The following is a 13,703-nucleotide window of genomic DNA, read 5'->3' on the forward strand; positions in this document are numbered from 1 at the left end:
TATTACAGGTGATAATATAAATAAATAAAAAGGAATCATTCACAGATATCAAAAGATTTCTTTTTATTTATAAGAAATTTAAAGGAGACGTTCATAGATTTGCCTTCTAAATGTGTCATTTAACACTTAGCAACCAGGATCCACCTCACCTCCATCCACATGTTATGATCACTGCAGAGCTAGCTGGGCGCCAGCACACACCGGGCGTCTGTGTTCAGCGTTGCCTCTTCATTTTCTTAAATTTTTCATTGTTTTGCTCCCTTTTCTCCCCAATTGTATCCGCCAATTACCCCACTCTTCCAAGTTTTTTTTTTTTTTGGTTGCTGCTCCACCCCCTCTGCCGGTCCGGGGAGGGCTGCAGACTACCACGTGCCTCCTCCGATACACGTGGAGTTGCCAGCCGCTTCTTTTCACCTGACAGTGAGGAGTTTCACCAGGGGGACGTAGTGCGTGGGAGGATCATGCTATTCCGCCCAGTTACTCCTCCTCCCAGAACAGGTGCCTCGACCAATCAAAGGAGGCGCTAGTGCAGCAACCAGGACACATACCCACATCCAGCTTCCCACCCGCAGACACAGCCAATTGTGTCTGTACGGACGTCCGACCAAGCCGGAGGTAACACGGGGATTTGAACTGGTGGGCCCCGTGTTGGTAGGCAATGGAATAGACCGCTACGCTACCCGGACACCCCCTCTTAATTATTTTCAGCAAAACTCCGTGTGCAATACTTTTCACAGAGGATCTTGAAATGACATGTTCAAATTTTTGGCATTCTACGTATTTTACAATGCAAAAAGGTTTTACAATTTAATTTAACAGACGCATTATCCAAAGCGATGTACATCTGAGAGTTAATACAACACAAGCACGAGCTAGTCAGGAGGCGACAATGCAAGTAAGTGCTGAAAAACTAGGTTCAAGTCTGATAGGACACAGGTGTCAACTGGCAGTGCACAAAGGCAATGCATAGGGTGCAAGGTTTCCCATAGGAATGAACTGGGGAGTATACTTGTATACCACAACCTAAAAACGAGAGAAAAAAAACGAGTCTAATTGGATTTGGATGCTGTTGCTCTCTCTCTCTCTCTCTCTCTCTCTCTCTCTCTCTCTCTCTCTCTCTCTCTCTCTCTCTCTCTCTCACACACACACATTCAGAACTCTTTTAAAATGTGTTGTATTTTCCATTGTTGGTCGGTGCATCCCTGGATAACAAGTTTGTAATAGGTGCCTTCATCTCTTGAAATCTCCAAGCATCTCTTTGTGTCTCTGTTCTGGATAGCTCCTCCCTGTGAACGAGAGAAATTTAGTCTTACTTTCTTACTCTGGCAAAAACTTGATTTTCCAGTTTCTATTCCAGGTCGCGGCAGTTATAAATTGTTGCAAGATATCATTGTGTTGATAGTATTTCAGTAATTTACTTGTTTAAAGTCCCACGACATGTGGAATTTCTCCAGCTTGGCCAGTTTGCACTCATAGAGTCCCGGGGATTTCCTGGCGCCTGTGTCCACCAGACAGCGGTTGCTATTGTGCTTGTGAGATTTGATGGGGCCAATGTGGATTTGTCCATCGGCTCGGTAAAAAGAAAGCTACACAGAGAACAATGCTTTTCAGTTTACGAAAGAGAGACGAGCGAACATCTTATCAGGCTTTGAATGATTGAATTTACCTGCGAAGAGAAGAAATGGCATTGATAAAGAATTGGTGTGTTCTTGGAGTCTGAGCCTTGGTCCATACATAGATCTGGTGCAAGGTCATTTATCAGCTGACAAAATGAGACCAAACAGAAGAAGTAATTTCATGAATAGCAGCTATTTGGCAGAAGAATGCTCCGTGCAAAAACAGACTTGGAAAAATTAATAGAAATGCTAGAAATGTCCTAGAAGCACTACAGATCCAGGATGCCTTAATTGAATCACATACAGACGGGGGACAAATGAAAGGAAAAACCTGACTGCTTGACCCCTACAGCGAGAGGGTCCAGGGGCTCTGTTATGCTGTGGGGGGACATTTTCCTAGCATGGTTTGGGTCCACTGGTTTGAGCGCAACCATCCCCATCTCGGTGTCAGGAAAACAGAAGAAATAGCAATGGGTACCTTGTCACTCCAGCACCCCATCCTCATCAATACCAACACAGCTGAAATACCTGACAGCAATGCAATGGACACTCAGACCAGGAGCCATCAAAGACTATCATCCATCCATCCATCCATTATCCAAACCACTTATCCTGCTCTCAGGCTCGTGGCAATGCTGGAGCCTATCCCAGCAGTCATTGGGCAGTAGGCAGGAGACACCCTGGACAGGCCGCCAGTCCATCACAGGGCCCACACACACACACACACACACACACACATTCACACCTAGGGACAGTTTAGTACAGCCGATTCACTTGACCTGCATGTCTTTGGACTGTGGGAGGAAACCAGACCACCCGGAGGAAACCCACGCAGACACGAGGAGAACATGCAAACTCCACATAGAGGACGACTCGGGACGACCCCCAATGTTGGACTACCCCGGGGCTCAAACCCAGGACCTTCTTGCTGTGAGGCGACCACACTAACCACTGTGCCAGACTGCCACCCGAAGACTATCAGTCATATGGAAACTCAAAGGACTCCATGTCGCCCCCCATCTCCTCCTACTGTTGTACCAAAGTATTGTCCGACCCATCCTGCTGTACTGCTCCACCTGTTTCTTTAACATGCTCTCTTGTCACAAACCGGGTCAAACTCACATACATAATCAACGCTGCTGCCATGGTAACAGGTCTCACCACACCCGACCTCCCACAGCTCAATTAGGGCCATCACACGCATTGCAAATACGATAGCACAGGAAATCATACCCACTCAATCACCACTTCACTGTACTGCCCTATGGGTACAAGTATGGGTCTATGATGTGCAGAGGGGCTCGCTTTAGCAAAGCCTGGTACCCCACATCCATAGCAGCCCTAAACAGGATGACTCGCTGAGGGAACTATGAGTCTTGTTGTCATGTTGTTGTGCCTGCTGCTGTTGCTTGCTGGAGTGTTGTACTTCATGCATTATTACTGTCTGTCATTGGTGTGTGGTGATGTGTTTTCAGTGTAATGTTGATTCTCCCTGTGATACAGTACTGTAGAAAAGAATCTCCACTCTGTGACAATAAACTAAACCAACTAACTAGCTTACTTGTCCCCTTAGAGGGAAGGATCACTGCAAATCAATACAAAGTTATTCTGAGTGATCACCTTTATCCTATGATTAGACATTTCTTTTTTCTTTTTTGGTGGGGGGGGGGTATCCCCCCTTTCTCCCCCTGTCTCCCCAATTGTATATGGCCATCACCCCGCTCTCTGAGTCGTCCCGGTCGCTGCTCCACCCCCTCTGCTGATCCAGGGAGGGCTGCAGACTACCACATGCCTCCTCCTATACATGTGGAGTCACCAGCTGCTTCTTTTCACCTGACAGTGAGGAGTTTCGCCAGGGGGACGTAGCTCGTGGGAGGATCACGTTATTCCCCCCAGTTCCCCCTCCCCTCCCCTCCCAAACAGGCGCCCGACCGACCAGAGGAGGCGCCAGTGCAGCGACCAGGACACATACCCACATCTGGCTTCCCTCCTGCAGGCACGGCCAATTGTGTGTGTAGGGACGCCCGACCAAGTTGGAGGTAACACGGGGATTCGAACCAGCAATCCCCATATTGGTAGGCAACGGAATAGACCGCTACGCTACCCGGACGCCTGATGAGACATTTCTATCCTGATGGGAGTGGTCTCTTCCAGGATCACAATGCCCCCATCCACAGGGCACGAGGGGTCACTGAATGGTTTGATGAGGATGAAAATTATGTCAATCATATGTCACCAACCCTGCTCCTGGAGAGCTACCATCCTGCCGGTTTTCACTCCAACCCTAATTTAACACACCTTATTCTACTAATTGCCTACTTACCAAGACCTTGATTAATTGAATCTGACGTGTTAAATTTAGGGTCGGAGTGAAAACCAGCAGGATGGTAGCTCTACAGGAGCAGGGTTGGTGACCACTGACATATGCTATGGCCTTCATGGTCACCAGATCTCAACCCACTTGAACACCTATGGGAGGTTTTGGACTGACGTGTTAGACAGTGCTCTCCACCACCATCATCAAAGCACCAAATGAGGGAATATCTTTTGGCAGAATGGTGCTCCATCCCTCCAGTAGAGCTCAGACACCTGCAGAATCTATGACAAGGAGCATTGAAGCTGTGCTGGAGGCTCCTGGTTGACCAACTCCTTACTAAGACACTTTATGTTGGGTTTTCCTTTCATTTGTCACCTGTCTGTATATCATGATAGAAGTCTTAACAGATTTTTTTGTACATATAGATTCCTGAAGGTGCATTATTTGCCCCTATTTGCACCATTCAGACCCAAATACAATTTTAGAAACTCAAATCAACAATATCACAAACAAAAAAGCAATGCATTGAAGATCAAACGTCTACCTGTCAATCAGCTTGATAGTGAAACCATCTGTAAATCAAAATCCACCCGATCAAAGCCATTCGAGGGGAGATTGCGACATTGAAACCTCTGAGTCCGGATTGAGTTTTTAATGTGGTGTCGGATTTTCTCTTCTATGGACTCACCGCTCCGTAGGCCAGTATGTCGTGCAGGGGTTCCAGATGAGGATAAACATTATCAAGGTACCACCGAAACGGTTTGCACTTCAGCCTCTCTCTCAGCTTCTTCCTCTCTGAAACATCCCCGATATCTATCCCATGACCCTGAAGGGGTAAATGAAATCAGACGGTGACTGCAAATAGCATGAAAAGTACAAAAGGCCTCTTAACTCAGTTTAGTTTTTTTTTTTTTTTTTTTGCCACGTGATACAGAAACTACAGACCGTGTTTCTATGAGTGATGCTGTCAGTGAAAGCATCTCTGGTTAGACTTTACCTTGGGCGGGAGGTTCCAGGCGATGTTAAACGTTTTGCTTGTATTCATCCAACCACACCTCCGCCACCCTCAGCGCGTTACGCTTCAGCATGAGGGTGAGGTCTGGAAGGTAAGGCTTGTGGGCCCTCTCAACGTGGGCAATTTTAGAGCATGGTATGACCTCTATACTCCCTCCGCACAGCCACACCTGGCAAAACCAACAGTGAAATACACTATAACTAAGAACTGGCTAACACCAGCTACTTCACATCAGCTACCAGGGCTGCTCTTTCACAGAAATACACAAATATGACACAAAATGTTGGAAGAATTTTTTTTTTTTTTTTGCTTACAAAAATGTGCATTGCGCATGTTTAATCCCATTACTAGTTTTTAGCTGATGTTGAGCTACAATGCAAATTTTTAAGATGAGCAATTTCCCACTGAAGGCCAAAATATACTGCACCAGCCTTCACATCCATGATTATTATGGAGAGGGTCTTTGTACAATATTTTGGCTTTTTTTTTTGGGTGGGGGGATTTTTTTCATTTTTATTTTTTTTTACCATTTTTATCCCCAATTGTATCCGACCAATTATCCTACCCTTCCGAGCTGTCCCGGTCACTGCTCCACCCCCTCTGCTGATCCAGGGAGGGCTGCAGACTACCACATGCCTCCTTCGATACATGTGGAGTCGCCAGCCGCTTCTTTTCACCTGACAGTGAGGAGTTTCCCCAGGGGCACGTAGCATGTGGGAGGATCACGCTATGCCCCCCCCCCCGAACAGGTGCCCCAACCAACCAGAGGAGGCGCTAGTGCGATGACCAGGACACATACCCACATCCAGCTCCCCACCTGCAGACATGGCCAATTGTGTCTGTAGAGACGCCCAACCAAGCCGGAGGTAACACGGGGATTCGATCCGGCGATCCCCGTGTTGGTAGGCAATGGAATAGACCGCTATGCTACCTGGACGCCCCCCATTTTGGCCTTTTGAAGCCTCCCACCGCTACGGAAGGAAAAATTTGGCTTTACTCTCTGAAGTCTGACTTCAATCTCACAGCTCAGAGAGATTTTTAAACATGTGGCCCTAATCCTGTCTTGTACACCAACCACCTGGAAAATGAAACACTAGGATTGTCTTACCCGGATGCCCAGCTCTACATTTTCACCACCATAGATTTTCATTCCACCATCAAGGCTTCCTATCTCTCCAAAAAACTTGCGCTCAGCAACAAGGATGCCCATGATAGATGGGCTTCTGGTGATAAAACAACAATGATAGCAGCAAAGCATTCATCAGTTCTACGCTGCAAAGTCTAAGCAAATCCACCCGGGAGATGGTTTGCCTGCAGGGTTCTGAGCAAATACTTATTTATAGATTGTATTCGTGGTATTTTAAACTAGACAGGACAGTGACGAGAGACAAGAACTACGTGGCAAAGACAGAAGGGGAAGACATGTTGTGAAGGCCCCGGGTCGAACCTGAACCAACATGACATATATACTCCATCTGGCCGACCCAGCAGGACACCCCAAAACAGACACGGTTTAAACTGTTTAGCACATGCTAGACTTAGGAACAGGAACACTGGGAAACTCGGTTACTTACTTCCTCGGCTGGGACAAATCCTTAAGTGCGTACCACTCGGGTCTGAATGACTCATACAAGCACCACATAGCCCAGTCGAAGCCGTGGGCTGCCGGGATGTAGCGAGTCACTTGCAGGTCATCAAAGTTTGTTTTGTCGAACACAGGTGTCAGAATCAACGTGCGGTCCTCTTGGATGCGAGCCAACAGCGGTTCTGCCCTGGAGGCACAAGCACAGAGGCAAGCGCCATCAAACAACAGTCTTGCTTTGAAAACAGATTTGTCTCAATTGCCAGATGCTTAGTACAGCAGCCTGGGTCTTTTGATGGTTTGACCATCGTGCATATCGGTTGTGACCCCCCTTTCTCGCCCCAATTGTACTTGGCCCTATTTTCCGAGCCGTCCCGGTCTCTGCTCCCTCTGCCGAGCCAGAGAGGGCTGCAGACTACCACATGCCTCCGCCAATACATGTGGAGTCGCCAGCCACTTCTTTTCACCTGACAGTGAGGAGTTTCGCCAGGGGGATGTAGCGCGTGAGAGGATCACACCATTCCCCCCAGTTCCCCCTCCTCCCTGACCAGAGGAGGTGCTAGTGCAGCGACCAGGACACATACCCACATCCGGCTTCCCACCCGCAGAGGCAGACAATTGTGTCTCTAGGGGCGCTCGATCAAGCCCGGAGGTAACACAGGGATTCGAACTCGCAATTCCCATGTTGGTAGCCAACGGGATAGACCGCTACGCTACCCAGACAACGGTTATGATATTTTACTCACCAGCTTCATTTTGGAGATTTTGATACAGGACCACTGCAAGACAGCTTTGCAAAAGCATCGGGAAACTGAACACAAGCCTTAAATCTGTCCTTTCAAAAACAACATCAAAACACTCTCCTAGTGTCTCAGTGAGAGTGCGTACATGATTTCTCTTCATGCATGGCTTCTCAATTGCGCTGCCAGGGTAGTTTATCAACGGTTAATATTACCTATGTTATGTACAGGCTGATTATTCCTGCAAGTTCAACCAGGAAGTAGCTCAGCAATGTGATGGACCATTGACAATATTAGACATTTCCATGCATGGTTTAGGTTGAACTGGACTTGTTGAAACATGTCTGATGTAAAGCTATGTCCAGCAGTGCTCCCATATTCAAGATCTGCACAATGAAGCTGGTGAATAAAATCATGTCATGACCAGTGTGCATAATGGCCAAAAAAACAAAAAACAAAATAAGGCCCAGGTTGTGACAAACCATGATTATCCTTTAAGTAAAATGGTAAGGAAGAGCTGCTGTGCAGGACCAACCATTCAACATGGACTTCTATGTGCGCATCCAAGATGGCTACCACATCCCCTGTAGCAGCCTTCCACCCTGACAGTCTGGCCTGAGTGAGGCCGAGCTGCTCGGGGTGTCTGACTCTCTTCACCAGGCCCGGACGATCCTCATGGATGGAGCTGATCAAGTCGTCCAGCTTCTCCATCAGATCCTCTGTGGGAAAGAGTACTCTTTTGCTCTGAGGTCATGTAACGTTGATGCAAGCAATGTTTGAGTTGCTCACGTGGCAGACCGGATGGTTTTTACACCTCATACCTTCTGTGTAGATAAGTTTTAATTGCAATGCATTACCAATGTGCTGGATGGTCGTTTGACGAATCTGATTTTCTCCCCACTCGCAAAGTACATTTGTCAAGTGGTTGCAGTTGAGCGTATTCAATTTCGTAGAGTTTCGACTTTTATTCAGCAGCATTTCAAAACAAATATCCATACCTTTTAACGGTTGCGTTGCTTTTTTCCCAAATACGATTTCAGATTGTTCAATAAAATGTTCCATGAGTAAGATCAAATGTACAAATTAATCCGTTTTTAAGGTTTGTTTTAAACGATCGTGACACATTAAGAGTTATCATTTATTCATTGTGTATTTTTTTCTATGCCTGTGTTGCTATGTGGGCCAAATACACCTTAAAGGAGCTTGTGTTATGTGTTGTGATGAGACACATCGTATGTGGAGATCTTCGAGAGGCCCCGTGTCTTGTGTTTCCACTTGCCTGTGTTTCTATAGAAAGTGATAACTTCTGTTGAACTTGTGTTGAACTGTTGATTTGCTAAAATTTGTTTTCCCTACTGTAGGCAGGAGTGTTTCGATAGATTGACTGTCTTTAAATGCCAGGGGGCTGAACATGTAAGACTTCTTTGTTTTGCTGAACTATAAGGAAACTGAGCTCTTCTCTCCTCAGAGAGAGACAACTCCCTTTGACTTCTGTATCAAGGTATTTCTCTCCAATATATTGTATACCATATATTTTAATTCTCAGCCCCATCCGTGTTTTGTGTTATTTCATGAGTGTTAAGTCACAAAAAGTTGAATCAGTTCATCTGGACACAATGTTTATTGGGAGAGAAACATTTCATCACTCATCTAAGTGACTTCTTCAGTCTCAACTGACTGCAGGTATCCCCACCCTTATAAACAATACAGTGGCACAACGACCGAAAACAACGATTGGTTTCATATGCAAATTGCTGTGAGCTTTAACTAGTTCTTTGATACACCATGTGGTGCAACCTGGACACATTGTCAGTAATGAACCCGGGGTCATCTGGTGTTCTAACAATGAACTTGGTGTCCAGATGAACTGATTCAATTTTCCGGGATTCCTTTACATGAGTTATTGAGCATGCATAAAGACACGAGTCTTAAGTGTTTGCAGGTAATTTCCACGCCAGGATTTGACACTGGTTAAAGGACTGCTGAGTACATTTAAGAGAGAGTACTTACATACTTTTTCCTAAAGTAAAAATGTCAATGTGGTACTTTCACTTTTATCAGAATTATTCAGTGTTGTACGTTTACTTAAGTAAAAGGTTTGTGTACCTCCAACACTACTGGCCAATGAGTAAATCGATCAATCCCTCGCTTTCCCAAGTTTTACCCCGCATGTCACTAAAACCTCATCAAAACCAACCCGTCTGTGTGATTGTGCAGCAGATGTGGTTTGGCAAGATCTTCAAAATAGGTCTGACTATACAAAACCCAAAAAGCTTAAACGGCTTCTGTGGAGCCTGCAAAGAGCCACAGAGCTGAGGTGACTAGCGCAGTTTTCAATGTGCGGAAACCGATTCTGTTGGAACAGTTGGAGGCATCGACAGGTGGCGCCCGACAGGTGGCACCTGATAGGACGGCTGTAGCAGTGCAGCGGGCCTACCATTGGCGCTGTGGTCATCCACCAGTATGATCTCTTTCAACAGCCGTGGTGGTGTCTTGTCTATGATGCTGCAGATGGCCCTTTTGATGATGGAGAGAGCCTCGTCCAGGAAGGTCAACACGATGCTGATGCTGGGTAGATCCTCGGGGTATTTTCTCCCAATGCACCTGCGAGAGCAAACAAAAGGGTCAGAAGATCAAATCGTCGCGCTTGACGAATACGTGAATGGGAGTGTGTTGGAGGTTTTATGACTCCTCAAACCCAATCACTTGGATTTGAATGTGCCCAGTGTCCCATACTGAAGAGGTTAGAATTTGGAAACCTGACCCTGAGTTTGCTGTGGTCAGTTGGTAGGGAGAATGACTTGAGTTTAGGAGGCCATTTTGCACCTCTTGTCTCTGGTGTCGGGGATCTCTCTGTCGATGGGCAGCCTGTCACTGAGGAAAGCGTTGTAACCATACTTCTGAAACAGTCTCTCCGCCTCTTTTTGATCCTCCTCCGACAGCTTGTCACCCCAGTTTCGGAACAGTGCCGATTTGGGGTACAGTTTCCTCACTGCCTTCCTCTCTGTCATCTTCTCGACCTCCTCGGCTTTTGGCGATACTGGTGCTTCTTTCACTTCAGTTTTATTCAGTAATTTGACTGTGGGCAAAGAGGACAGCCATGTTTGTTTGTTTTTTAATATTGACTGTTCAAGGTGTTTGAGTTATTGATCTCCACTGATTCCTGAATGTGACTAAGTAAACGGAAGGTTGACGGATGTCTCCTCCCAACATTTAAGCACAGTCAATATTTGAATGTTGGATTTGAACCAGGGAGTGGTAAACGGTCATAAAATTAGACGGTCTAAAATTAAACTGTTGATTATGAAGAAATGAGTTTGTCTATTCTCAAAATGGAGCCAAGTGCCTATTGTATCTGCCTTCATTTGCTATCCTCTATTTATATTTTTTCGCATTTCGCTTCACGGTTAGTTTGATCATATTAAGTATAATTCAAATATTAATCTGTCTGAGTGGTGTGGATCACCAATATTGGTCAACAATTGTTAGAATTTAAAAAAATCTTTTATATACAGCACACAGACTTTAATAAGCTTGGGTTCGAACTACAGATGGGTCATTAAATACAAACTCTAGGTCAAACATTATTTCAATATTTCATATGTGGATACTTTGCTTTGACTGCTCACCTGTAGGAGCAAAAATCTTTTGACCAAAGGATTCAGTTGAGTGGTCAAGTAAGATTTTCAAATATCAGCCCCGTTATTCTGAAAATTCGTAATAATTCTCTGGCCTCTGGTTCTTTTTCAGACAGTTTTAAGCATGCCATTGTTCGCCCATTGCTGAAGAAACCTGATTTAGATCCTCTGTCCGTACAGGCCAATCTCCAAATTGTCTTTCTATCTAAGGTTCTGCAGAGAGTAAATTCTTCTCAATTGATTTCTTTTATGAACACTAATAGTGTTGTTGTTTTTTTTTTGTTGATAGTTTCCAATCTGGTTCTAGAGCACTTCATAATACAGAGATAGCTCTAGTTAAGGTCACTAATTATCTACTGCTGACTGCAGACAGAGGTGACTGCTCAATTTTAGTTCTTTTAGATATAAGTGCTGCCTTTGACCCAGCCAATCATAAGTCAAGTCAAGTCAAATTTATTTGTAGCCCAATATCACGAATTACTAATTTGCCTCAAGGGGCTTTACAGCAACACAACATCCTGTCCTGAGACCCTCACATCAGATAAGGAACAACCCCCTAAAAAAAAAAAAAACTTCAACAGGGAGGGACAAAAAATTAGTCACATCCTCTTACATTGCTTAGAGATTTGGGTTGTCATCAAGGGCCCGGCTCTTAGCTTATTACGCTCTTACCTCACCAACAGAACTTTTTTTAATTTATTTAAACTTTTTCTTATTACTCGTTTGGTCTTACTCTTATTTTTGCCTTGTCTGGTTTAATTTCTTTGCAAAACACTTTGTAGCATTGTTTTAGAAAAGTGCTATATAAATAAAGTTATTATTATTATAATTATTATTTTGACTCACCAAGCTTATTGATGTCTGCCTCCATCTTATCCATCCTCCTGAGAATGCTGCTTTCCCCGACCGAGGCTTTGTCATCAGCCTCCTGCAGTCTCTTCGACTGGATTGAATGGGAATGGGTTTCCTGTTTAATGGAGCCAAAGAAGAGTAAAGCCACAGCAATAACGATTGCAATAACTAAACCTCGGTACACACTGAATCTCATCTTGGTTCTGCCAGTGTGTGCATGTGTGTCCTTATCTGAATGCATAAAAAAGTGGCAAATTCCACATAGTAAATATACAGTATAAGACAGATGCAAATTGTCCTGTATGGTACATCCTATGCAGGCCAGTGGGTGTTGGTTGTGGGCTGTCTCTCAAATCACTCTCTCTCTCTCTCTCTCTCTCTCTCTCTCTCTCTCTCTCTCTCTCTCTCTCTCTCTCTCTCTCTCTCTCTCTCTCTCTCTCTCTCTCTCACCACACACACAACTGAGCCTATTGTATCTGAGTTCACATCATTCAGCCTACTGCATTGCACTCATTTGTTCCACTATATTTTTCTTGTCATTTTGTCGAACACTGAGTTTGATCACATTAAGTGTAATTCAAATATTAGATATTTGAATAGTGTGGATTACCAAAATATAGTTAGGCTTTTTTTTAGATTTTTTTTTAAATAAAGTACACAACTTTTATTGAGGTTTGGCGTGAACTAGGAATTGGTCATTTATACTTAACAGCTATTCAAATACAAACATATTTGCAGTGGTACATGGTGAAAGGAATCTACTTCCTGAGAGCACCTCATGCCAAAAGAACTTATGTCTGCTTTTTAGGACCAATGATTTATGGAAGTACTTGAGCACAGTGCCAGGAGAATTGCCGTGCAATACAACTTTTGTTTATTTTATAATGCTGATATTGCACGGGCTGTGCCATCATCCAGGATATTGCTGAATTCCCGGACTCTTCGCAAGATTACACATTTCCCAACACACTCAGTTCCATCAAACATGTGTATGTCCCTCATTGTTTTATTGCATTGGAAGGATTTATAAGAATATACTACAAGCAGCACAACTTCATAGCATTAAGACAAGTTAAATGTTCTCTGTGGAGAAGTGAAACAACTAAAACAGTTTAACCTTCTTGCAAATATGTATTAGCTTGCCATATACTTCATGCCTTTGCTTTAAATACATATTTCCCAAAGGATTTATTCCTCAAGGCACACTGATAATGAGAATATCATTAGCGTACTTGAGTCATTTGGCAAACATTGTCTCCCCGTCTGCTGCCCAATGACTGCTGGGATAGGCTCCAGCATCCCATGAGAGCAGGATACGCAGTTCAGGTAATGGATGGATGGACGTTGTCCAGTAAAGTCCATGGAGGTGACAGACAAATGTCAGACAGCCACACAGTGTGACTGAAAGAACAGCACACGCCACATCGTCACGTCACATCGTGACACGTTCTCCCTGCAATAATCCAGTCTGTCCTCTGCACATCCATCACTGTCTGGTTTGGATCAGCCACCAAACAGGGCAGGGGCAGACTACAATGGACAGTTAAAAGCCTGCAGAGAAAATAATTGGTGCCAGCCTGCCCCCCATTCAGGACTTAACACACCCCTAGAGTCAGGAAATGGACAGGCAACATCACTGCAGACGCATCACACCCTGGTCACAACCTGTTCCTACTCCTACCCTCTAGTGGGCGTTACAGAGCACTGTACCCGAAAACAACAAGATATAAATAAAAACAGTTTCTTTCTGCGGGCTGTCATTCAAATTCATGCTTAACACCGTCAATAAATCCAACCATACTGTACTGCACATTGTACGTGTGATAGGTGGAAGTAATAGGACCAGTAGGTGTCACTGTTGTACTGTCTATTACCATGACGTGATGCGCGCACGTCTGATAGTTGCTGAGGCAGATGGAAATGGAGTGTGCTGGATAAAAACG

The 13,703-nt window shown here is 44.7% G+C and overlaps 1 protein-coding gene across 1 annotated transcript; it reads right to left on the minus strand.

The window, feature by feature from the left end:
* Nucleotides 1-1,151: 1,151 nt before the first annotated feature.
* On the minus strand, nucleotides 1,152-11,956 carry LOC130109711 (probable polypeptide N-acetylgalactosaminyltransferase 8). The gene is given in 12 exon segments (XM_056276701.1): nucleotides 1,152-1,286; nucleotides 1,419-1,586; nucleotides 1,667-1,762; nucleotides 4,622-4,759; nucleotides 4,931-4,957; nucleotides 4,959-5,117; nucleotides 6,057-6,171; nucleotides 6,523-6,720; nucleotides 7,806-7,989; nucleotides 9,708-9,874; nucleotides 10,097-10,349; nucleotides 11,755-11,956. Coding segments are annotated over 12 exon segments (1,842 nt in total).
* Nucleotides 11,957-13,703: the final 1,747 nt, after the last annotated feature.

This window comes from Lampris incognitus, chromosome 3, assembly GCF_029633865.1.
Source record: "Lampris incognitus isolate fLamInc1 chromosome 3, fLamInc1.hap2, whole genome shotgun sequence".
Lineage (NCBI taxonomy): Eukaryota > Metazoa > Chordata > Actinopteri > Lampriformes > Lampridae > Lampris > Lampris incognitus.